The 26,408-nt window shown below is 32.4% G+C and overlaps 3 protein-coding genes across 4 annotated transcripts; 1 reads left to right on the top strand and 2 right to left on the bottom strand.

The window, feature by feature from the left end:
- Nucleotides 1–2,556: 2,556 nt before the first annotated feature.
- LOC114366927 (AP2-like ethylene-responsive transcription factor BBM) lies at nt 2,557–7,212 on the bottom strand. The gene is made up of 9 exons (XM_028323965.1): nt 6,771–7,212; nt 5,960–6,530; nt 5,675–5,757; nt 5,478–5,486; nt 5,263–5,351; nt 4,881–4,954; nt 4,722–4,772; nt 4,236–4,312; nt 2,557–3,828 (listed from the first exon to the last, which is right to left on the bottom strand). Exons 1-9 carry the CDS (start codon nt 7,012–7,014, stop codon nt 2,903–2,905), a joined length of 2,124 nt encoding a protein of 707 aa, XP_028179766.1. The 5' UTR covers nt 7,015–7,212; the 3' UTR covers nt 2,557–2,902.
- A 6,302-nt stretch (nt 7,213–13,514) lies between these two features.
- On the top strand, nt 13,515–18,223 carry LOC114425142 (putative metallophosphoesterase At3g03305). Its single transcript, XM_028391932.1, has 4 exons — nt 13,515–13,920; nt 14,911–15,152; nt 15,686–17,230; nt 17,724–18,223. Exons 1-4 carry the CDS (start codon nt 13,530–13,532, stop codon nt 17,841–17,843), a joined length of 2,298 nt encoding a protein of 765 aa, XP_028247733.1. The 5' UTR covers nt 13,515–13,529; the 3' UTR covers nt 17,844–18,223.
- Nucleotides 18,224–18,476: 253 nt separating this feature from the next.
- On the bottom strand, nt 18,477–24,156 carry LOC114425409 (chromatin assembly factor 1 subunit FAS1-like). Of its 2 annotated transcripts, XM_028392328.1 has the most exons (13): nt 23,420–24,156; nt 23,193–23,292; nt 22,499–22,646; nt 22,280–22,409; nt 21,686–22,041; nt 21,288–21,608; nt 20,959–21,040; nt 20,744–20,872; nt 20,251–20,661; nt 19,851–19,988; nt 18,998–19,043; nt 18,831–18,902; nt 18,477–18,702 (listed from the first exon to the last, which is right to left on the bottom strand). In XM_028392328.1, the coding sequence occupies exons 1-13, from the start codon at nt 23,933–23,935 to the stop codon at nt 18,689–18,691; spliced, it is 2,463 nt and encodes an 820-aa protein (XP_028248129.1). In that variant the 5' UTR covers nt 23,936–24,156; the 3' UTR covers nt 18,477–18,688. The 2 variants fall into 2 exon arrangements, with proteins under 2 accessions (XP_028248129.1, XP_028248128.1); XM_028392327.1 differs by having other exon boundaries at nt 18,477–18,902; nt 23,420–24,155.
- Nucleotides 24,157–26,408: the final 2,252 nt, after the last annotated feature.

The following is a 26,408-nucleotide window of genomic DNA, read 5'->3' as shown; positions in this document are numbered from 1 at the left end:
GTTTCCATCACAACAACACAATATCATGTAGATTAAAATTGACCCACTAATCAAAATTAAGTAACCATTCAATAATCATTCTCCACTATTTCATTGATATCTTCTCTTTCATTTTTATTTATCCAACTATTTGTATGGTATTAATTGTATATGACAAAAATATGGTACAAAGTCCCAAGAAATTAACTTTTATCCTCATTTTATTTATTCCAACTCATTTTAACACATTTTTTTATATTTTATTTTCTTCACTTGTTACTAATTATTGTTTTAATTGATTTAACAGGTAATTTATGGGATAATGCAGTTGGAAATTACTATTGTCAACGGGGAGGCAATTTATTAAAAAAGGGGAAGGAAGAATATTTTTTCAAAATCAAGATTATTGTGATTTTTCTATGACAATTAAATATTCGTCGAGCAGAATTTAAAAATTGTAATTAGAGATTATTATAGTATATTAAATAACATAATAGAAATAATTGTGATTTTTCTATGACAATTAAATATTCGTCAAGCAGAATTTAAAAATTGTAATTAGAGATTATTATAGTATATTAAATAACATAATAGAAATATGGACACAATGACGCGACATCGTCTATATTTCTGATAGTAATAATAAAATTCATATTAATTAATATATCACACATATATTTTATGATAGACAATTTTGTTGAACATAATAACTATCACGGAAAATTATTAAGAGTATAACTTTCTTTCAAGTATTTAATATATTTTCATATGATTCAAAACTCAAATTTAATATTAGTAATATTAAATTCATATTAAACTATTTTAATCAAAGAATTTAACTTAATTGGTTAAATATGATATATAAATTATTATAAACTTTTTAATAATATATTTGATTTTTACTTATAAAAAAATAGCAAACTATTTTCAACTTGAGCATATGTTTAGAAATAGTACTATTTACTATATGCATGAAAAGTTAGTGTAATAAATGGAGAGATAATAAAGCATGGGAACAAAAAGTAAGGGAAAGGATTGCGACCCACTACATGCTACAACACTTTAACAAAGTTCACTTTTCTTGGAAATCTCTTTGATGAAGAGGCAGTGTTTGTGCATGGATAAGGGTGAAAACAATCCTGCAACCAAATAGATGCTCAGAGAGATGATAAAATAAATATTAGGTTTTCTTTCCGAGGAGGCACGGGTACTCCGCTGATTTCTCCGATAAATATCGGTTTACACTCCCATTTGCCCTTCCTTCAATAACCTTCATTGGTTTTCATGCCATTTAGACATATTTCTTTACCCTTTTATTATTTTACTATAACTCTTGTTATTATATTCGTAATAACCATGAGTACGCGAATGAGAAACAAACAAAAGAGTGAAAAGGGGGGAATATATATATATATATATATATATATATATATATATATATATATATATATATATATATATATATTCACTTTGTTTTTTACTCATTGAATGAATCAGTAGACAAAAGATATTGACGACCAGCAAAAGAGTCTGGCTAGCTAGCTAAAACGTAGAATAAACTAAGGTTAAGGAACATTGTTTTTGGAGCATGTCATTTAATTTCTATCTATGGTTTCAATGAGCCATATCACCCTAGCATCCATTTTCGTTCCTAAATCAATTGTTTGTTTTACTAATTTTCAACACTTATTATTAACTTCTAAGAATATATATATATATATATATGTAATTCGTTTAAATAATTTTAAGTTAATAAAATTCTTCCACATCATAATTTGATCGTTGACCACCAACTGAACTGAGCTTTGAGCCTAATTAATTTTCGCCTACGGTTTATGTAACATTTTTGCTTTATGATTTTGTCATGAATTGTTACATCTATCATAATTTTAGAAGTTATCGATCGCATCATTATTTTAAAAAAAATTGTATGGAATATGATTCACAAAATCAGATAAAAACAAAAGAGTAAATTTATTACTTACATATGTAGTTTGAAGAATTTTAGTTTTTAAGTAACCTTGACCTTTATGCTCAGTTGTTAATGTTATTTGCCACTAAATTATATTAGAAAAAAATATTCCTGAGATGATATTGACATTCTATATATTATCAAAATATTTTACTGTATACACTTGGTAACAAAATAACTTTCAAATGAATTTCCAAAGATCGACAAAGTGTAGTAGGTATATATAAAAAATCATCAATGTTACTTTCACTTTATTCTCGTTTCATGATTTTGACATTCCTCTCTTTTCGAATTATAAAACAAAAACATATACATCTCAACAACCATTCGTTATATAAATTTTATCAAATAACATACGTATAGAAGCAATGGATATATATGATATAAGACTTACAAAATTCAAAAATAGTTAAAAGCTAAAATTTAAGAAAAAATTTCGTTCCTGATCCATTTATGTATATCTAGTAAAGGTGCAAAATACTGTGTCTGTAAACGTAAACAAAACTATGTGATCGCAGACCAATCAGGAAATCACTAACACCCATTACCATGCATAATGTATAGAAAGAATTTGGTTAAGAAACTAAAAACAAGTGCCATGCATATACATTGAGGAAAACTCCACCCTTGGTATGATCGTTGTTATTCCAGAATTAAAAAGTCCGCTGATAATAAAAACATCCCAATGATCTGTCCACACATTCTCCAAAGTTAATTCCCAAAATTCACAGCAAATGCTTCTGCCATGACTAAACTTGAGGCTAGATTACTTAGACCCTAGTGAAATAAGGATCCTGCAAGTTAGAGATAGTGAAAGAAATCCTATATATCCTCATCTTCAAAAGTGCACACTATCAAATTAGCAACTTCACAAGAGGAAGAAACAAGTCAGCAATATATGCATCTTCTTCATCACCTTTTTGACTCTTCCTTCTCTCCCTAGTTTTCCACCTATTCATGCAATAAAGAGAAGGGTGTAGTAGCCCCATGGCAGAGAGCCATACTAGTAGTTGATCTGGGTGCATGAGTTGGAATAGCAGTTGGAACCCAAGTATTGCATGCAGACCCTTGATCATATGCACTAGCCTTCACTGTATCAACAGAAGATGATTGCTGTTGAGTAAGATAATACAAGTTCCTTGCATGTGCATGATAAGAATCAGTTGCAGAGCCATACACACTTTCATAACCAAGTGCTTTTATCTCATTATCACCAAAACCATGATTGCTTCTTGGATTTTGATCACCATCACTTGCAACAACAGCAGTAGTAGTTCCCATAGGCATCACATTGTAGCCCCCACCACCTCCATAACCATCATAAACAACCGAGTTAGAAGAAGAGCTATTGTCAATGGAAGCAGAATCCATGCTCAACATAGGGTGCAACCCTGAATTTGTGTGAAAGAAGTTATGTGTTCCATTGTTCCCTAGCTGAAGTTGATGAATATCTGAATAAGACAAAGAGTGAGGGGCATCAGAGTTGTCTTGTTGTTCTTGCTTGCACCAATTAATTCTTTGTCCATAAGGGTAGTGCATGGTGGTGCAAGGTTGAGGTTGGTGGAATGCATGAGCATTGTGCCAGTTATGATGAGTTGCTGTTCCCCCTCCTGCATAGTTGTTATTGATTCCTTGAGTTAGGTGAGAACTCATGATGATACTATGATCTACTTGATCTGCTCTATGACCATTATCCACACTCAGTTCAACCTGCTCCATATCCTTCAAACGCTTTGCAGCACCACCTATTGGCAAAGTGGTGCTCTCAAGTATGCTTTTCACGTCATATCTGCTCATGTCAAAGTTTGTAACAGCACTTAGTCCTCGGAATTTGATTGCTGCTACATCATATGCTTCCGCTGCCTCTTCTTGGGTGCCTGAAAATTAAATGTTAATAAAATAAGTATCCAAAATTAGTTATAATTAAACAAATGCATGCAGTGCATATATGAATTGGTTTCACTAGTGATCAATATAATTGAAATTAATTACTTCTGAGTTATATGTCATTAAGTTTAAATTATAGAAGAAACACATTTAATTTAGGGACCAACTTAACATTCAAAATTCATTTGATGTATTTAAGTTCTTGTTTGCTTTAAAGTATATAACTATGATGATTGTTATACACAATTTAGTGCACGTACAATAACTCAATGAATTGTATAAACTCATGTTTTCATTGAATAGAAAATATTTATCCATGCTAAAATTTGAGGTAAACTGTCATATCTGCTTTAGATATTTTCGGTGCATAGGATTAAATAACTGAATATTAGCTTACTAAAAGTTCCCAAGTAAAGATCCTTGTTGCCAGCAACTCTTCCAATCCTCGCTTGCCACCTTCCATGTTGGTGGTGTCTGCAATCAAATAATTAAAATAACAAATAACTATTTAATATATATGATCAATGTTTTTTTTTTACATCACATCAAACCTTGCCTTTCCCGTCCAATAAATATATTTAACAACAATAAACAATGCTTTATAGTTTAGAGTAAAAATGAGGAATTTTTTATTTTTATATTTTCTTATAAACTTAAATTTTTGGTTATCTATATTTTCGTCTACTAATATTCAAATGATATAGCTAGCTACCACAAAAATAATTTCACTAATAAGTTTTTCTTTTGAAAGAAGCTTCAACGTCAAATTATTTTAAGAACCAATTACTCATTCAAGAATCATTAATTTATATCTAACATGGTATATTCACAAACGATAAACTTTTGTATAGAGACATATTAGCTAAAGTCTAGTCAACTGTACCTCGTCACTCCTCGATAAATGGATGCACCGCGAGAAAACCCACTACTCTTCCTGTGGCATAGTAATTTTATATTATCAATAAGTAATCCATTTTCTAAAAAAAATTAGCAACAAAAAAAACTATTAAATATATAAATTAGTAGTGGCACTTGCAAATACCTTCTCAATGACGCAACGTACTCTTGCCTAGTCATGTGCTTCATTTCTTCCAACTCTTTCTCATAGTGGCTAATCTAAAATGCATTGATTGTTGACGGAGACATAAAGTATTCCATGTCAAAAGACTACATCAAGTGATTACGGATACATATACATACATAGTTTGCATTATAAGACAAATAACAGTTTCTTCTATAAAGAGACACATCCCATCAAATGAGGAAACTTTTTCGTTGTGCAGGGACACAACCATAAGTTGAAGCTTCCCTATTCACCATTGTTGTTTGTTAATAGTGCCAACGCCAACTTTGGCTAGAGGAATTCGTGCAACACGACCCTTAATTTATTTAACATAAACAGGAAAAAAAAAGTGGCAACTTACTGGAAAATTTGTTGTTGTGGTTGTTCCCCAGTATTTTAGTGCTGCCAAATCGTAGGCTCTAGCTGCCTTTTCTTCTTTATCATAACCACCTGCAAGTAGTGACAACAAATGATAACCAAATGTAAACAAATTTTAACGTTCTCTTCTTACTTTTGGCCCAAAAAAAATAATAATACAATTATAATTTAAAAGAATATATATCTTTTTGTACTCACCCAAGTAAACTGCAAGACAATGTACGTTGAAGAAAGACATTACGCCATATAATGAATGTGGAGATGAAGAACGCACAAGTTAATATTATACTACAAATGGATGTTAGTCATAAAAAACGCACACTAAGGGGACAAATGAAGAAAAACATTGGCAAAAAATTAGCCCTAAAATAGAGGAACGTTGTAGATCATCATACCTTGCCTTCCTTTGCGAGTCTGTCCCTCTCTTCTACAACTATTATCCCACAGGTGAGCCTCGTACCTCCCCGTCCACCTATGCCTTCAATTAAGTCAAAAACCCTAATTTCATAATCATTTCACAATTTTTTTTTTAAAAAAAAAAACAACGAGAACTGACTAGAGGAACTTTTTAATTGAGATATGAAGCAGTGGTGAAAGATTTGTGACGGCTCAAATTTATATGCATAAACTAAATAAAAAATATTCATACACATCCTTGTTTAGGGTATAAAATAAAAAACCTTGTTACACCACGGTAGATAGAAGTTCTCTGTCCAAAAGTGTCAATTGACTTTCTGGGTGCAGTTTCAATGGCTCCGGTTTGGGTGGAATCAAGTGCAGCCGAGGTGTTTGGTTGTTTGTTATCAGAAGAACTCTCTCCATTATCCACACTAGCAGTGAGAAGGGGCAGTGATGTGCTTGATTGTGAACCAGTACTCATGGAAAGTGATAGAGTTTGCTGCACACTGCTTCTAATATTGCCACCACTTTCATTGTTGTTGTTGATGTTTTCTGAGTTCGGTGGTTGGTTCCTCAACCATGTCTTTATCATGGATAACCCTATGGAGTTACTGTTGTTGTTATTGTTACTGCCACCACCACTACCACCACCACCAGCCGATACTGGCTGAGCAGGAAACATGTAATCTGTAGAGGCTGAGTTACCACCGTAGGTTTGCTCATGTTCGCCAAATGAGTGTCCACCGAGGAAGTTTTCAAGCTTTGGCTGTTGCTGTTGGTTTTGGTTCATGTTTTGTTTATTGCACGAAGTTCCCAATAGCAAATTTTGGCTGTTGTAGTTCTCCTTCCAATCTGAGAAATAAAAAAAAAAATAAAGAGAAAAAAAGGTTAAAATTAATGAGAAACGAATATCTATGAAATATTTCTCCATAGGACTAACAAAAAATAAATCCAGGTAAAAAAATGAAGAAGCCTGAAACATAGTTTCCTTTGTTTTCTCTTCATTTAGTTTGTGATTAGTGATGAGGGTGCACTCGAGGAAACTCTAAGAAAAAAAAAATGTTACAAACTTGTGGGGAAAGAAGTGAAAACCTTGAGTGGTGTTAATACTATTGTTTCTGTGAAATGCTTCGTATATGCCATAAGAAGGAAGGTTAAGTAAATGAGGAGTTGAGTCAGAAGTGAGATCAAAGCAGCCTCCTGCTACATCAGTGCTTGAGATTGATCCATCAGGGTTGAAGCTAAAACGAGAAGGTGTCGTTTGAGAGTGATCTTGACTAGAAGGGTGTTCTTCGTGAGGAGAGAGAGAAAAACCTAACAAATTCATAGACCCCATGATATTGAAGAATATTACACAGAGAGCACAAAGCCCTCAAGGTAATCTAATCTTCAGGAGTAGATAGATATATAAAGGGTGAAAATAGCAGTTTGTGCATGAAGGAGAAGAAGAAGAAGAAGCATATAGTACTAGTTTATATGAGGAGGTTTGAAAGAAAAGAAGAAGGAGGAGGAGGAGAAGGGTCAAATTCTTGAAGAGCTCAAAAAATTGAAAAAAAAACATTTATAGCATAGAGATGAGAGAACATTTATAGTATACTTTAAGTTACTATATTTTGAGTTATTTTCTCTTTCTTCTGGCTGATATGCACGTACACACCACACACGCGCACACAATAGAAATGGGACGCGTCTTATACATTCTAGGGCACTTGAAATCTTTGAATCAGAAAAAAAAAATTACTTCAAGGGCTAATGAAAAGATCCACACACGGGGACCATTTCGTAATTAATGTGGTAGTCCAAACACACTAGTACTACTAGTTGCTCGCGGTATTGAAAAATATAATGCGCCCTTGTGATACGGTGTTACGATTCACTCTAAGAGCTTTTTCTGAACAGTTGTGACTTGTGACACAAAATCACTAATGTGCTGATTGATGCATCACTGCCTTCATGTTTCATGGAAAATAAATTCTGATGTGATATGTGATACATTACTTTTTTTTCATAAAGTATAAAGTTAGATATTATGAACTATGATTTTCTTTTTTGTTAAAACTTTATTTTTTTATAAAAGTGGTTGAATGAGAGGAATCTCAATTAATAGTACTATGGAATAAGATGTTAATGACACATTGTAATCGCTAATAGAGATTCATTAATTAAGAAGATTAAGAAGATGCTAATGACACATTGTAAACGAAAAGATGCTTAGTTTTTGTGTCCATTGTAAGAAGAGATTTTATGAATCTGTATACTTCAAGAATAAGTAATTAAGAAATCAATAATTAATTTTATTTCATTAACCAATATATTAAGAGTATATTAATAATATTAAATATTATATTTTGTATAAAAAAGCTGCATTCTTAATTTCTTAATTATTATTTCAAGGATAATGATTAGAAAGTTCATATAGTTAAAATAAAATTACTGATTAAGTTATATTTGACATTTTCACAGTAGGTGCACTATTTTTTATGATTAGATTTCGCAGTATTCTAAATATATATTTATTTTTATCGAAGATTTAGCTACCAGATATTCATATTATGCATAAACACGTGTGGACATGAATGACAATCTTGTGCATAATTTGATATGTAGTTTTAAAATTACATTTTTGTACGGATACTGATCTAATTATTATCTATGAAATCTACCGTATGAATGAGTTATGTTTAGAATCTAATGTGTATATTAAAAAAAAAAACAACTATGTATAATAATGTTCTTTATATTTTCACCAAAGAAAATAATGTTCGTTATGTATAACGTGTAAGAAAATAAAATGAAAGTCACGTGAACAGCAATAAATTAATCCAGTGTAAGATTTTCAAGGGTTTTTCGGCCAAACTACTAAAAACATGTTAGCTAGGTTTGAAATGTTATTTTGTGAGAGAGTAGAATAAGATTAGTTAAAGAAGTTGGGTCAAAATATTGGTGAAGCACACATGAAATCATTAGCCATAGCCCATAAACCAAATCTTGAATCATCCCCTAAAATATTTGTGTTCGCCAATCTTTAATTTGGACTTGAAATGATCTTGATTTATAGTAGTATTTTGCTATGGTTAATTTGCACACATTGATCACAATGATTCAACAAAGTCCAGAATACTTCCAAGCTCCATCCATTTTTTTTTTTCTCTTTCTTGGCTGTAAACACCTGTAGGGGGAAGTTGAAATAATAATAATTTCTGACAAATTAGCGTGACAAAAAACAACACCCAGCCCCTCGCCACACCCATTTATTCATGCCCACTTGGACATTAGTCACCTCATGTCAGACCCTATTATCACCATCAGAAGTCAGAACCTTAACTTGCTTTTCAAATTAGGTAAAATAGCACTAGTACATGTACAGTGTAAATAATTTTATCTTTATCATTCAACTATATAATAAATTTATTATTTTTACAATAAGTATTTTAAAAACCATCTTAACAACATTAATTTCTAATTAATAATTATTTTTTTTAATTTTTACCATACATAAAAATGAATTCTTTGAAATTTCTTTGTAATGAGTTTTTGGTCTCTTTCTCTTTGTATATATATATGCACGAACAAACACCCATATATCCCATAACTTTCTCACATTCGGTCCATAATATATGACACATTATTTAAATATTATCTATTGGTCCTAATCATCAATCTGCTCCCCCGCTACAAACGGAACTGTCTCTCTCTTTTGGTACTTTTCTCTGAGTGAGTAGTAAGATACTCTCTCTTCTCTGAACAAAGCCACAAACAATAATTCATGCATGACAGACAACCTTTTTTTTACTATTTTTTTATTAAATACTAGCTTATATGGTTCTTGTTCAAGTCGAGCTACTTACTAGTAATAGGATACTACTATGTTTAATCACTAACAATTTATATAATATATATATATACCATTAGCATAAATTAATAGGGCAAAAGGAAATTAGCTAGCTAGCAAAATTATTGTTGCACCTTGTGCCCCTATGCGAGGACAACAACCCTTGTCTTGCGGGTTATATATTTCATTCACAAAAGTTTGTGAAGAGACAAATTGGAGGAAAATCTAACTCCCAAGCTTCCAATGTGGAATTTCACAGATACAGTGTACTAAATTATTAGTATTATGCACACACGGTGCATTGATGTTAATTTAAATATTTTTTTGTTTAGCGAATTTGATTTTAAGTATGAAAATGTTGAACTAATATAGTAAGTCATAATTATCCGCGCCAGAATTGGCAAATTAATGCAAGTAGGAGTAGTATTTTTTTTCATTCATATACATACATTAATTAATTTTGCTTGTTTTCAAGTTGAAATTAATTGGGTCATACATTTACATGGTGAAGTAGAAGTGTGTTGTTGACAAAGTTAAAATGTGGAGATGAAGAAAAAAGAGTAGAGAGAAGTAGACATGAGTCATGAGTGATAACAAAAGAATAATTTAGTATGGGAGGGTTGGGGGGTGATGACAGATAAAGATTGATCTCGAAGGGTGCAATTCCATACTGTAAGTTTGACCGCCAAGAAAGGAATCAAAGACGGTAAAACACATGGCTTAACCACCTTTACTTCAATTTTTTTAAAAAAATAAAGTGTTGGTTATTATTATTAAATTAAAACTTGTTGCCGGTGCCATCCCCTCTTGCCACCTTAAAAACATGACTAATAAATGTTACTACATTGGTATTATAAATGGGTAAATACAAGTAATTTGTGTTAATATTGATTAAGAAATTCAAACAGTGGGTTAACAAATGTTACATTAAAAGTCACAAAATACATTAATAGTTTTTTATTATTTATTTTTTACTTTTTAATCAGTATTTTAAAGATGTTTAACATTTTGTATATTTATTTAATAGTAACAATATAGGAGTATTTAAAAAAAATGAAAAAGTTTTAGCATGATTTCTTAATATAGGACTACATTCCTATACATATTTTATGATGATGATTGTTATTATTAGATTAAGTGCATAAAGAACTCGAGTCGTGTCTTGGGATTTAGCAGAGAAAACTAGCTTGAAAAGGTAGAAACTCGAGTTATTCTTTAGCATGTCCAAATTGTGAAGTAAATTGAATATGGTATTTCACATCTACTACTCGACAACAAGCCCTCGAAATTTGACAGAGAAAGCTACTTTTGACCTACATGTAGTGTCAAGACCTATATATAGTGGGCCGTAAAATAAATTTGATGAGATGACTTCCGTTTACTAGCTAGTTAAAATGTATTTATTTATTTATTTTATTGAAGTTTTGAAGCTTATAAAAAAATAATACCGTTTGAAACCTTAAGATATGTATCAAACTTTATTTTATTAAATATTTATTATTGTTCATTTATAAGTAATATTATTCTAAGAATATTCTCATAAATCACAATATTTTGCTTGACATGCTAATATACGTAGTGCACAACCTTGAAGTGAGTTGTAACTTATGTATCAACCTAACTCAAATATAAAATATAAAATGATTAGGTGGGGGTAAAATTAAAAGATGTATCAAAAGACAACTCAACCTAACTGAACTATTTTTCTATTTTAATATGCATGAGTTGATGTGAGTGAATACGGTGGGTTTTTTTTTTTATTAGTAACAATGTGATTGTATTTATATATGATAATTGAAAATATAATTTGGTATTTATTGATTAATTTTTTTTATCATATTTTCACCTTATTTATAAAATTATCAATCCAACGATTAAATTCATTCGTGTAAAACTTTATATATCGTAAACTAATTCATTGGTCATGTCTACTCATTTTAACAACTATGTAATTAAGTTCAACATTCCTAAATAATCCTTTTTTTTCCCGGAGTTTATTAGGATATATGTGTACTTATTTCCTCTTCCGGTTTACGTTCGTATTCATTTTATTAATGCAGCCAAACCAACACTTTCTTTTAAGAATAAAAGGTTATATATCGACATAATAATTTTTTTTTACATAATCATCAAATCACAATACATAGTAATAAGTTTGTTGATTGTTAAAATAATTATTTAAATTAATTCAAATGGTACTTTGTAATTAAATAACGGTGTAAAACTATTTTATATTATTAATCTATACATATTAAACTTTTCTTTTAAACCGTCAAAACAATATTCTTTTTTTCTAAAATTCCGTCAAAACAACATGTTTTAAAAAAAAGAATATGTTTAAATAATTAAAAAAAATTATTTGATTTTCTTCGAAGAGAGAATTTGAACTCAAATAAGGCAGAAAGGCTCTGTTGGAGGACCCGGAAGTTAAGACTCAACCAGTCCAAATAAAACCATATTTGATGGGTTAGACCCAATTTTCTGATTAGGTATATTTAACTGGGCCTAAGATCAAGTCCTATATAATATAATAGTGCAATATGTGGTAAAATTATCTTGTTTTATTTATATATTTCAAATGAATTTCATGTAGAATTGACATTTACTTAATTTACATATTTCAAGAGAATTTTAAAAGAAACTATTATTTTTCTTGTAGGTTTCAATAAGTGTTGAAAGAAAACTTTTTTATTATGTACCCAAAAAAAGAAAGAAAACATTTTTATTCATTTACTTAAAACTTAGTTTAATTACTTAAATTTGATGAAAGTTATACATACATAAATTTGAAATGAAATTAGAGTCCAAATGAGTTGGTTTGGTGATGAAGGATTTATATATGAATACGACGGTATGGTGGTAACGGTTGATGATAATATGATAATAAGAAGGTCATGATAACAAATGTGGCGGGATTGACGACACTGATTTTGGTCGTTGATGATAATGATGATGACAACGATGATTATGTTAGTGATAACATCAATGTTAATTATGATGGTAAGAACAATCATAATAACAATGAGTTAATTAAAATATTTTAGAGAGTGATAATTGAGATTTTTATATATTTATTTATTGTTTGGTTAATACTTTATATATTTGATGATATATTAAATTTTAATTTGAAACTTTAAATATTTTAATCTCAATCATTTATTATTTTTAATCTTGATCTGATTGTGATTAATTGTTCTCATATTTTTATACAATATAGTATTTTCATAAAAGTCTTGTTCATTCATATATATAAAAGATTATAGGTTTTAATTTTATTGTGATCATTATACAAATAAAAATAAATCTCTTAGTCAATCTTATTTTTTCATTGATAAAATTTTTATTTTAGAAAAAATGGCTAGCATTCCTCTTAATGTAAAATCACTTAAAAAGACAGCTGGGGCCGCAACTGTTTATTGGGTATGAACATTACCATTATTAAAAGGCTTGCTATTATCTAATTAGATCATTTTATCTCGTGTTATTTAACTGATAATTGAATTAAATTCTTGCCACTTATATGGGGTAAAAAGATCTTATATGGTTGTTTAGCCAAAATTTATTGAATAGTCTTTACTAAGCACAGGTGGTGCCCGAGTAAAGACTGTAAAGATCATATATGTATCTTTGTTGGAATATGTTTATAAAAATCCTCTAAAAAAAATGATTTTACCAAAAAAAGTATTTATAAAAATGGGACAGGATAATTTAATACTAGGTGTTAAAATTTTGTATTTATATCACTAATTAACTTAAAAACTTTTTTTTTATTAAAATTTGAAATTAATCAATTCAATCGTTGAATTGAAAAATTGTATTAAATAAATTAAATTTATAAAGGTTCATGTAAATAAAAAAATCCCATCGCAATATGTTATTTTAGTAGATAATATACTATTTAAATCGTGGTGCATGCCTCAAATGAACAAATCAACATAATACACACTAAAACAAAATGAAAAGTACACATGTATTTTTAATAATTAAATGAGTAATTAAATCTAATTTAACTTTAAGGAATGAGATTATTAATTAATAGAAATAATCTGAGTGGAAGGAAGGAACGAGATGATTTCAGTGTCCATGACGCAGAAAAAGCAGCACTCCAATCCTGTGCGCTGAATTTGACCAATTCAAAGATGAATCTGCGAACCCAAAATCACCGTGGAAGGAGCACCAGGCTTCTTCTTCTTCTTCTTCTGATTCTGTATGGCATTTGCGTAGCCGAAAGCAATGAAGGAGTCGAACACGTCAGAGGAGGCCCCGATTCTGTGGTTTGGGTGGTTCAGCTTTCCGATCTTCATTTCAGCGTTCACCATCCAAACAGAGCCCTCGATTTCGCTAAACTCGTGGGCCCCGCTCTTTCCGTCATCAACCCCTCCCTCGTCCTCATCACTGGCGACCTCACAGGTTCCCCCTATCTTCCATCACTCTCACTACCCATCTTTCAGGTTTCAATTTTTAAGCTGATTATGTTTCTGGGATCTCAAATAATAATGTTGAGGATTTGTTACAAGAATTTAATTAGACTGCATTTTCGTGGTCCTCTAATCATATTGTATTGCCCTACTAAGATTATTGACTTTTTGCAATCACTATTTTAAAGAGGAGTGCTAATAATACTAGTACCCTTGTACTAGTACTAGTTAAAAAATTATTGGAAACTACAAAATTATAGGTGAGAATTGAGATTGATTAAATAAGAAGTGGGACACACAAAAATTTGTGATTTCTATTGAATTACAGCCAGTACTAGAGAGTGTGGTCAAAAGAATATGTTAGAGATTGCTATGTTACTAACATTTTGCTTTCTTTAAAAGTTAGAATGAATTGTCAGTGAGTTATATATTGTAATTCCCTCGACACTATCTTCAATTCTCTCGGTAAAAAAGAGAGTAAAAGTTACTTTTTAAGGTTTTTTACATTATCATTCATCAGATTATAGTTTAACGTGAATGATAAGATTGTTTACTTTTATAATAATTATTTTAAAAGTCATACCTGTTATATAGCCTGTCAGGATTTCTGGTTAGTTGACACGGGAAAAATCTTTACATTGATATTACATCAAAATTAAACTCTAAAAATTATACTACATCGGGTCCTTTATATAAGAAACAAAAGGTATACTCATTGGTTAGAAAAATTATCTTTTGAGAAGAAAAAAAACACCACTTAAATCATTTAAGGTTATGGGTAGTTTTGGAATAAAATTAAAATATATGGCATTATTAATTTAAATTGACCAATTTAACCACTTTTGTTGGTCTTATGACTTGTGTATTTGTTTCTTATATATAGGACTGGAATTAGTATTTAGAGGTGATTTCTAATAGTTGACAATTGACCGTGTATAAAAATTAAACTCTTTGTTCTAATGTTGTGGATGTTATGTACTAGATGGTAAAAGCAAGGATTTGCTGACAATGAAGCAGAATGAGGATGAATGGGTGGAATACCGGACTGTACTGGACACTGTTATTAAGAGAAGTAGACTCCATAAGAGCTTGTTTTTTGACCTCAGAGGCAACCATGACAGTTTTGGTGTACCGGTTGTTGGTGGTTCCTTTGATTTCTTTTCTAAATACAGCATCAATGGGCAGTTAGGAAGAAATGGGAGTATCAATAGTGTCACCCTTGAGGTCAGTGTCACCCATTCATTTACTGTTATTTAAATGGATCATTTAACAGACTCCATTTGCGTCATGGAAGTGAGGCTTGTAACCATTGATAAGAAATTAACTGTTGAAACCATGATGAAAATACACACACATGTGATGAATTATAAAGTTGTTAAAATCTAGTTCCTTGATTTTTCTCAAGATGTTATAACTGTTTACTTTACCTTTAAATTGAAGCTTTACTTTAGGGGAGATAAACTCTAAGAGACTAAATATCAAAATTAATTGAACTTGCCAAAGCGTTATTTTTGTCCTCTGTCATTTTGTGGATTAACTATTGAACCATTTTTGTTGGTCAAGATATTCTTCAGTTCTGAATAATAATGCTGGAAAATCAGAGTTTGGAAAAATATGCATTTATATGTTTGGACTAGACTAAAGAATTGAGAATTTGAGAGCTCTCTAACAGTAGGCTTGATTTTTAATTACTATATTGCTTGATGCTATGATGCTCTTCCTTACTCATTTTTACATACTTGCATTCTATCACACAGACTCAAGACCGGAAACATCTCTTTGTTGGGTTTGATAGCACAATGTTAACTGGCTTACGAGGTCCAACTAATCTTTTTGGGCATCCCACTGATCAATTACTAAAAGATCTAGACTTGGAACTCTCAAAGTGGGATTCTCAGTCAGAAAAACCAGTTACCAAAATTTCCTTTGGGCATTTTCCACTTTCATTTTCTGCACCCTCAAGTTCTGGAAGGACCTTGGAAGATGTTTTCCTAAAGCATTCCATATCAGCTTACCTGTGTGGGCATCTCCATACTAAATTTGGTATGAACTTAAAGCGGCACCATCAGTGGCAGAAACTTTGTCAGTTTAATATACACCAGAGTGCTTTTGAAAGTACTGTAAATTGTTCGTTGGGAGCCCCACCAATTCAAGAGTTTTGGGAGTGGGAGATGGGCGATTGGAGAAAGAGTAGAGCCTTTCGTATTTTAGCCATTGATAGAGGTCATGTTTCATATGTTGATGTTGATTTCAAATCTGGGACCAAACGTGCAATTATATTGCCCACTTTTCCATTAGACTCTCGCTTCATGTTAACATCTTCATGCCGTCACAACTATGAATGTCAATCTGTGTCCCCTTCATCTTATGAAACAATTCGAGCTCTGGTATTTTCTGTTTCTCCAATTGTATCAGTTGTAGCTAGGGTCTATGATTCACGATCTGGAAACCTTGATTTAGTTGTAGAAACACATATGATCAAGCATGCTGGTGATAACTCCAGGGGGGACCTCTATGTTGCTCCATGGAATTACAGAGCATTTGAGGATGCTTCTCCTGATAGATTTTGGCTTCAAATTGAAGCAAATGACATCGCAGGCAGATCAACTTTGACTGAATTGATGCCATTTTCTATCAATGGTCATAACCTCAAGCTTTCTTGGAGCTGGAAAGAGTTTTTGGTCATGGGATGTCAATGGGCTTCCCTTTATTACCCATTATTTTGGTCTGCTCTTTACTTTTTGTTCATATTCCTTCTTCTTCCAAAAGCTCTCCTTGTTTTTCCAAAGAAGATATACACTTACAAGAATTTCATTGCCAATAAAGGCTTAGTAAATGGTGTATTATGGTTTCTCCAGGAGCTCTGCAGGATCCCCAAATTATGGTTTGGTTGGCTAGGATACCTATTTTATCTTACATTGTTTCCCTGGTTTATGGGGCAAGTTTTTACTGAAGGGAAAAATATGGTATACATGACCTATATGGGTTGGGCCATAGAGACTTCTAATGGAAAGGGGGAGGTTGAGTATGTTGGGTCTCCAGATATTATGGTGGTGGTTCTTCCCCATCTATTATTTGTGGTTTTGCCTGCAATTTTGGTCACTGGAGCTCTGACGGCTGAAAGAGCAATTTGCCGGGAACATATGTTAGCAATTTTGGTAAAGAAAAAAGATGATCTTCGTATAGACTCTAGAAAATCTGTATGGAATGGCAGCATGGTATCTAATGTTCATCTTAGCAAGCGATGGATTCGGAAGCTTCTTTTTGTGGTGTGCTTGGCAATATGTTGGAAACATTTTATGGTAAGGCATTAAACTAATACTGTACTTTGCAGTGCGGTCCATGCAAGCAAAAGTGTAGAAAAATAGTATACATCGATTATAGTAGAGGGAGGAGCCCAAACGATAGTTAATAAAGGATGTAGTGCGTTAACCAAATCAAAGAAGGTTGGTTTAATAACAATTTTATGTTTCTCTCTTTTTGGTGGTGGTGGGAGGGGGGATGAGAAAAAATATAGATACATTACCTTAGTGGTTTTAGAGTTTTAGTACTATTCTCTGATAAAAAAAAAAAATTAAAAGTTAAACCTTAATAACCTACACAATAAAGGTCAATACTCAATATTAAAGATTGGTACTAGTTACTAAGATAAAACTCTGATTTTAACTAGAAAGTACTACACCTAACTTTTGTCCTCTTACTAATTCCAGGCATTTTTTGGTTGTCCTTACTTTTTCCTTTTTTTTTCCTTCTTGTTTTGTTCATTTTGTCATTTACTTTACTATTCCGTTACAGAATTGCAGAACTCTTCTAAAAGCTTACGAGATGAACCCAGTACTCCATCTCCTAGGCTATGGTATTTCAATTCCCTTGTTGCTGGCATATGCAATCAGCAAAACCAGAAGTGCTGAATGAAATTTGTTCCAAAGGTTCACATGTACCTAGTCTCCCTGTTTTGAATGCAACCAAAGGATACACTTGTGGTTGTGTGATCGGTGTTAAAATTCGTTTAAGCTAGCCGGATTCAACAAATATTGAAGACCCATCAAGTGGCAAGAGAATGCTGCTTGTTTTCAATTCTCATCAATCCCGAAGATATTTGTGTTGTCTGTATTCTTTAAGCTTGCAGGGGCAAGAAAAGAGTATATTAGTTTTTTCACTTATGTCCTAATCTAAGTGTTATATTAGTTTTTTTTAATGTAATATTAATAATAGTGTCAGCTTTGTAAAATTACTTGTCATTTCTCTAATTATTTCTTTGATCTATAAAAATATTCATAAGTCATCTTGTATCACTAAACTTGGTCAAACACAAAGTTACTTTTAATGAATTTGAATTATAATATCTTATAATAATTTGAAATGTCTCAACTCTAAAACATTTTTTAAGAAAAAAGTATAATTGCTTTAACAATAATAATAATAATAAGTCTTTTTAATTTAATAAATATTTATAATGATAATTCTACAGATTTACTCCATATATTTAAAGTTTTAATAAATCCAAATAAATGATCCTCACAATTTTAAAGTGAGTAAGGACAAAAGTAATCACGCAAAGAGGCTTAATTAAAGACTAAAAGAAAATGGGGTGCAAATAGTATTCTCTTTTTACAATCAGTTAACATAAACTTTTATCAAGCCCAAACTAGCAAAACAAAAGTTAAGGGAGCATTGACAATAACAATGGCAATCAGGAACTTGCCTACAGTGGTCAACGAGCATCAAGTGCAACCCACTATCTCCAACTTTAACAGAGTCTATACTAAGAAATCTGAAAATAGCAAAATGCCACTGGGCAATAAGATGTCAGACATTATATATCATATGAACTTTGCGGTCGTTCATCAATGGCAAAAGATGATTTGAGGGGCAGTGGTGAAGTTTCACCAGGTTTCGCACCTTCTCCAGTTGGCGGCAAGCACCTTTTTGAAAAAAATGCAGCAATGCTCTTTGGTCCCACGCTACTTTTTTCTGTCAGTTCAATCAGATATATAGTTTAGAAATTGAAACAAACATTAAGACTTTGGGTGAAGTGCTTGGGACAGTCAAGACTCAAGATAGCATACCAGGTTTAACTGCCAAGCCAAGCTTATCCAGAACTTCTTTCTTCACCTGGATAAAATGAGATAAAAAAATTCAGCATAGTAGATACACACTTAGACTCGATCAGAGAGCAGTATATATAATTCCCAGACAGTCAATACAGCATTGGTTTTTAGCACGTGATGAACAAATTCAACATTTACAGGTCAGCATCTAAATGATCAAGAAAATTTTATAAAAAAGACCATGACTAAAGGTTTGAAACATTCATCCAAGTCCAAGCTGACATCAGCACTTGAAGGCACATCGGTGAAAAACCAGTTCATTCATAACATGTTCTTAAAGTCCAGGATAAAAATAATGGTAAAGGATCCCCATTGACTTTATGAATAATTTCTGGACCAGAGAGGAGAACCAGCTTGAAAGATTTGGTAGGAATTAATCAACCCTTTATCAAATTATGATAGTCACCACATGGCTTTGGTTCATCTCAACTCTATGAATCCAATGTAAAAGCAATTGATAAGTTGAAACATGGCATTTCCACTCCACATATTGAACCACCCAAGTTCATTGTGGGTCAAATGTATGTAGGTGATTACTCGTGACTGCTATCCACCTTGGGGACCCAACAGGGTTAAGTGCATGGAAATTCCTAACAGCATCAAGGGTTTCTGGGGGAAGAAATGATATTTATACAACACACCTAGGATCACAACTGTAAAAAGTTTAAATGATATCAGTTGTGCTTGATTCATACACCTACACAGTTGTGAGGTGGTTAATATATATGCACTTGCAAATTGTACTTAAATCGTTAATTTAATGGCTTTCACTATAAAACCTAGCAGCAATTTCTAGATCACCCATACTAACCTGCAAACGGTTATCAACATAGTCAGATACTTCACGCACTTTATTCTTCAGTAAGGACTTAGATACAGAAGGGAACTTCTGTTGCAAAGACACCAAAACTTTATTCATACCCTGAGAACAACTTTGAATAGTAGTCACCTGAAAAGTTAATAAAATCTTTGTAAGGTGATAAAACTTGCATGATACACCAAAAAAAATAAGCCACATATTAAAAAGAGAGAAAATCAAAAGGGCAGCTTTCCCAAATCAACCTGCACCTGGTAGGGTCAGCTCAAATGACATTTTGATTAATTGATCCTCAACCAACTTGACTTTAAACTTTTGACTACTTTATGTCTAACAAACTACACACACATCTGGATAGATACTTGATAATTAGCAACTCAAATGCATAACTTACAATTATGGGTAGGTCTGAGTCAGGTATGACAGCTACACCAGATATTAGACTAGCAACACCTTTACCAGTAGAGAGGCAGACTTCTTGGTCCTCGTCTTGCATTTTGTCCTCAGATATTTCTATACATGAGATGCCAGGAATTACGTACATACTCAAGACTTGCAAACACATCTGCTCCAGCTTAGGAGTACCACTAATATTGTGGTCAGACGAAAGGTCCTTGTCATTAATCAAATTTGATATAATCAAGGGTTGATTTTTCCGAAGAGCATGCTCTGTCAAATTATTTAGATATTTCTGCTGCCGAAGTAAAGCACAAAACTCCTCGATCTCAATGTCATTCTTACAGCTAGGGGAGCTATCAGCCCCCTCAATGTCATCATCTATTTGCATTCTGTCCACTTGTGCACCCTACATATAAATAAAAGACATTCTCAAACAGATGCCAATTACTGTTTTAGGTGATGCCAGAAAAAAAACATCAAGCCTTTACCTCATCCTCGGAGAGATATCCATCAGGTACAAAGAACCCATCTTCACTTTCTTCATCAGACTTTGTACATTCCTCTTGACATTCCTCTTCATCTTTATCACAATCAGAAAGACTTTCACCAGGTTCCTCCTAAAAAGGACAGAATGTTGTTAATAGAGATGGATGGCCTTCATTGTATTTGTATATTAATTCAATTAAACACAAATTCAATGCACCTCTTCCCATTCCTCATCACTGCTGACTTCATAATCCAGACTTGGATCCTTCCTTAAAGGATGGCGTGCTCCAACAACATGACTAGAAATACATATTTTAATAACATAAGCAATTCAACTATTGATATTTTCAAAATACTGATATGCATAACATACAAAAGCAAAATTACTATTGAGACTATCTCTAACATAATAATTAATAGGCATTTAATTATATCAACAAATGAGCCTGACAGTAGTGATTGTCTGCAAAATTAGAATTTAGAAGAAACTCAGTATCAAACAGTTGAATTAAAAGTCAAAATAAAAAAACCATACAATAATCTAACCTTTTTGTGGGCCAAACACCATAAAAGGCAGGTCTGTGAGATTTATCAAACTGCAATAATTGTCTACCCCGACTGTACTTCTTGGTATCAGGAGGAGAACTATCTTCATTCATTGGGCATGAACTGATATCAGAACTACATTCTCCCAATCTGTTGACATGTTTCTCCATGTCCAACTCAACATCATGAACTGCAGTTTTAATAGCACTCAGCTTAAGTTCCTTAAAAACTTTAGTCCGAGGTTTCTGACGTAAGCCCCATCTCTGTTTTCTGTTCAAGCGAATTAATTGTCCTAAAGAGCGCCATGAAGAAAAGTGTGTCCTGAAAAGTGATACATTTTTAGTAAGATTTGAAAATAGAGCTACTAGTATAAAAAAGAACAGTAAAAAGATGCTTACTTGCGAATATCTTCTAGCATAACATCACTACTTGATGCAAGAGTACAATCCATTGAAAGTGTAGCTGACTCAAACAAACTTTTATTCTTGCATCTTAACAAATCAGATGCAGTTGATTTAGTTGAAACTTTGTCCTTCTCAGATGGAGAGGGACTGTTTTTACTTCTTTTCAGAAAGCGCTCCATAATTGAAGCTTGCTTTTGTAAACTACGCTTCTTTTTTAATTCAGCTTCTGCTTTCTCTTTACGCCGTTGATCCTTTTCTGCCTCATCTACCTGTTTCTTTTGCTGTTTCTTCTTTTCAGAAGCTTTCTCATCATTTCTTGCCTCATCTTGTGACAATTTTAAATTTGATTCCTAAAACAATCAGGCAGTTAAGGGAAAAAATCTAATAATCAAAAGATAAATCTATCTTCAATTTTTCATCAGATGAATTAAGTTGGAAAATTAAATTAAACTATATATATACAAACTACTGTAATATTCAATTTGAACATATGTAAAACATGATTGCACTGCCAGTGAGGACAACAACAAGGAAGAAGCAACTTCAGCTATAAAGAACACATAACTGGATCAAAACAGCAGCCCTTACATTGAGCAGTGTTTCTCTTTGCAGTTCATTGTGCATGCTTTCTTTCTCTTTCTCTTTCTCAGCCTCTTTTCTATTTCTCTCCAACTGCTTAATTAGCAATTTATTTTCTTGGCTTGCTCTTTTCTTGTCCCTACAATTATATTTTAGGAAAACAAATCAACACACAAATTTATATATTTGTGACAACAATCAAAACATGTCAGGACTGTGTTTAAGTACATGTCTTCACTGTTTTTCTGCAACAAGCCATCCACTAACAAGCGGATATCTGCCTCAGGAAAAGCTTTATTGACCTTTGCTGATGCCTTAATTAAGCCATCATTGTAATCTGGTTGACTCTCTTGCTTTTTCAGAGCTGCTATCATTTCTGAAAAGCAAACCAATTTTATCAAAAAACTCATTAAACAAGCAAACAACCCCATCCCCTAAACATGATCAATTTTTAAGGGCCAAATACAATGAAACACTACAATAAATGTCAATTATGGCAAACATTGGTATAGTATCAGCCATGTAACCTTTGTTGGCATCATATTAAAACAAGAACTTCGATTCAATTATAAACCTTTTTTGCAAATAAAATAATTACATAAATATATAATTATAACATTTAATTGGTTGCCAAGTGAATAACAAAGTAAATAACTCAATTCTTGAGATGATTAGCGTGAGCCAAACTATATACATTTACAATTTACATGACACCCAGGCTTCATATAAGAACTACCTTGCCCTCTTTATTTCAAGAAGAGTATAATGTACTAACTTGGATGTTCGGGAAGGCAATGTATATGGATAAGCAATAACAAACCAACACATACTACAATGATGCAGAAATTAGAAACACATATTGATACACAATCTCGGTTGAATTACAAACAAAACTAGCTACATGAGTGACAGAACACAATACCAGAGACAGCCATAATCCTCTCATGGATCCTTCTCCGGCAAGTGCGTCGAACACCAAGCTCTCCTCGAACAGATTTTGGCATCAATTTCAAATCCCTAGTCTGCATCACCAACATAGCAGGTCCATCAATAATAAACAAAAGCTCCCAATCTATATTAGAATAACAATTCCTAACGCGAAAATTAATGTACCAACATAATTCAACAAAAACAACAATCCACAATCACCTCCCAGCACCAGAGACACGACTCGGCATGGTCCTCCAATACATCAGCATCAGCATTGGACACGCCGTAGGTCACTCTCTGTCCCACAAACAACACGCTACTCTTCACCGTCGCGTAGGTCACAGGCTCCGCCAGCACGATTGCGCCGTTACTTACTTCTCCGTTCAACTTGTCGTTAATTTCGTCCACGAGCTTCGACAGCGGAAGGTCGCTCTCCTCCATCAGCGCCGCGACGACGACGTTTCGTGAACCACCGCACAGGCTCAGCTCGACGCGCACTTTCTGAGCCATGGCTTCTTTGTAGTAGCGGAACAGCGCGTCGAGTTCCTTCTCGAGGGTTTCGATGTGCGCTTGCTTCTCCTCGGCGCTCTTTAGGCTTTGCAGCACCGACGGAACCTTCTTGCGCTTTCGCGTGGTGGTTTTGGCGCGATTCGATTTCGAATCTTGAGGAGAAATAGTAGTAGGAGTAGGAGAGTTTTCGGCGTCGACGTCGATTATCTCCGTAGGCGCTGCCATTTCCACCTCTCGCGCGTTTGGAAAACGGAGAAAGGAACTGCGAATGTGAGATCTGAGAAGAAGATGACGGAATCTACGAACCCTAATTACTCCGGTGTGGTGGGTGGGTGGAAGACGAAATGGCAGTGTTTGGAATATAAACAACGATAAAAGGGGAGGAAATTTTTCGAGTTTGGCGCCAACGTCGCGTTTTTGGCTCCAGTTTTGCAGATGTAGTTTTCGGCATCCCAAAGTACCAAAAAGCTGCATCAAATTGTAATTTTGGTGCATGTTAATTCCTAATTTGTAATTTTAATTTTTTTTTATTTTTAATTTTATTTCCTACATTTTATAAAAATTATAATTTTAGTTTAATTTTTAATTTTACATATATTTTTTATATATTTTAGTCTAATTTTTAATTTTATATATATTTATTTCATTTCTATATTTCATTAATTAAAATAAATATGTTAGATTTATAATTCAATTTAATCAAAACAAAAGAGAAAACGTATGCAGATTTAAGAATTTTTTCAAAATTGTAATTTTTCTAAATGTGAGAATTAAAATCACAAAAAAATATTAAAGTTGTGAATAAAAAATTTAAAAAAACCCAAAATTGTAATTTAACCTATTATAAACAAAGATATTGTGGTGTAGTTTTCAGTTTTGCCCTTTGTGCCCTAAAAAAAAGTTCCGTCCTTTGTTTCACTCAAATAATTAAAAAAAAAAACATAACCAATTACATTAATACTATTGTGGGAAAAAAATTGGATACTCAAAAGATTTATATATATATATATATATATGTATGCATGCGTGTGCAAAAAAATGAAGTTGAATGTTAAAAATGAAATATGAAGGAGAGGAATAAAAAAGTTTAATAGGTCCGATCTAAAAAAAAATTATAATAAAAATTGGGTGTAAATAACATGAAATTCTAGCTAGTGAAAAAAGAGAGGAGCTATATTCTTATTTTTACACACAATGTGTTATTAATAATATAAGTTGATGATAAGTTAGGATGAGAGACATTGATAAGTTTTCCATATAATTTTAAAAATCAACTCGAGCTATCTAGTTGAATAAAAAACTAGTGATTCGGTCAATTCAAACCTCTTGTTAGATTGGACATGTAATTGATCCAATTGGTTTAGTGGTTAAATTGGTAAATTAGTCTGGTTGAACTAATGAAGCAATTTGGTTGAACCTATATTAAGTATTTTTAAAATTTATTTTTTTAAATATAAAAAATGACACACTCAATTATTAAATTAAGGACCTGAATAATGTTTAATTGATCAACTTACTACTGGTACATCATGATTAATTATTAAATTTATGACATAATTAAGACTGTTATCAAGTTCATTGACGATGATTAATGATTGCTTACCTTCTCACGAATGTGCCCACCTCGTTAATTTGATTCCATAGACATTCATCTTGGAGGCATATCTTTAGGGAGGCCAACCAAGTGGATGATGTTTTTGCGAAACATGGGCTTGGGTTGGAAAGAGTATCTTTGTCAGTTCTTGCTTTTGCTTCCTTGCATGTGCTTGCTTGCAAATGTTTCTTTGATTTGTTTTTTTTTTTTTCAATGCCAGAGATCATGAGTGTCCCATGATCCATTGGGTTAGAAATTAATTTCACTCGCGATGCGTTATTATTGCTGGTCCAAGAGAATTCTATACACTATGAGAATGGAACACAAATTCTCACATTTCTTCTATTTGTTTCCTTTATAGATTCTAATTTAGTTTGTCAAACAAATAATATATCTATACTTTGTCACTTACTGGTTCACGCATCACAACTACTAACTTACTAGTTTCACAAATAATCCATCAACTTAATACCTCAACTAGATCCACGATCAGTTCATTTTTCTAAACATTGATCTCCCACTGTATGAATTTTTTTAACCGTTAGATCAATTAGTATTAAAATTAATGATTTATTTTTTTCCTTTTTTTTTTCTCTCACTTTCCCTCTACTAAGAAGAGACACAAAAACTAAAACGAGGGTTAAAGATGGAGTGGTGGTTTGTTGCAATGAGAGTGCGTAGGGTAATGGATGAGGGGTATGTAAAGGCGAGGATCGGGGCCAATGAGGCGAAAGGAATGATATTGGTTGACGAGGCCTTCAACATTGATGATAGTCTCACATATTATGGATCCAAGAAGTGGGGAAGAAAGGGAAATAAATGGGTGAAGTATGAAATAGAGGAAAAAAAATAAAAAATATCAATATCTGATGTAAAAAAAATAATCTAATATAATGGTTTGGAATAGGTGTCTCCGAATGGAGACTTACCTGCATCTTCACCCTAACCTCTTCATTATGTTGATTTGGTTGTGTAAGCATGAATGTGATAATCGATTTACTTTGATATGAAAGAAATGTGATAACCATTTTGATACTGGAAGTATACTTTTGAATATGATAGACCCTTTTTATTGTTGATTACATTAGAAATCGAAAGTAATAA

The sequence above is a fragment of the Glycine soja genome, chromosome 9, assembly GCF_004193775.1.
Source record: "Glycine soja cultivar W05 chromosome 9, ASM419377v2, whole genome shotgun sequence".
Lineage (NCBI taxonomy): Eukaryota > Viridiplantae > Streptophyta > Magnoliopsida > Fabales > Fabaceae > Glycine > Glycine soja.
The sequence above is the reverse complement of the archived record's forward strand: the minus strand, read 5'-3'. Positions and strand labels throughout refer to the sequence as shown.

Coding starts and splice junctions, on each gene's coding strand:
- LOC114425409 (XM_028392327.1), bottom strand. CDS start 23,935: ATGGCAGCGCCTACGGAGATAATCGACGTCGACGCCGAAAACTCTCCT. Junction 22,042..22,279: donor AAAGAGAAACACTGCTCAAT/GTAAGGGCTGCT, acceptor TGATTGTTTTAG/GAATCAAATTTAAAATTGTC. Junction 21,041..21,287: donor GGTGTTTGGCCCACAAAAAG/GTTAGATTATTG, acceptor ATGTATTTCTAG/TCATGTTGTTGGAGCACGCC.
- LOC114366927 (XM_028323965.1), bottom strand. CDS start 7,014: ATGGGGTCTATGAATTTGTTAGGTTTTTCTCTCTCTCCTCACGAAGAA. Junction 4,773..4,880: donor TACGTTGCGTCATTGAGAAG/GTATTTGCAAGT, acceptor ACTATGCCACAG/GAAGAGTAGTGGGTTTTCTC. Junction 3,829..4,235: donor TCTTTACTTGGGAACTTTTA/GTAAGCTAATAT, acceptor TTTAATTTTCAG/GCACCCAAGAAGAGGCAGCG.
- LOC114425142 (XM_028391932.1), top strand. CDS start 13,530: ATGAGATTATTAATTAATAGAAATAATCTGAGTGGAAGGAAGGAACGA. Junction 13,921..14,910: donor CATCACTGGCGACCTCACAG/GTTCCCCCTATC, acceptor GTTATGTACTAG/ATGGTAAAAGCAAGGATTTG. Junction 17,231..17,723: donor TATGTTGGAAACATTTTATG/GTAAGGCATTAA, acceptor ATTCCGTTACAG/AATTGCAGAACTCTTCTAAA.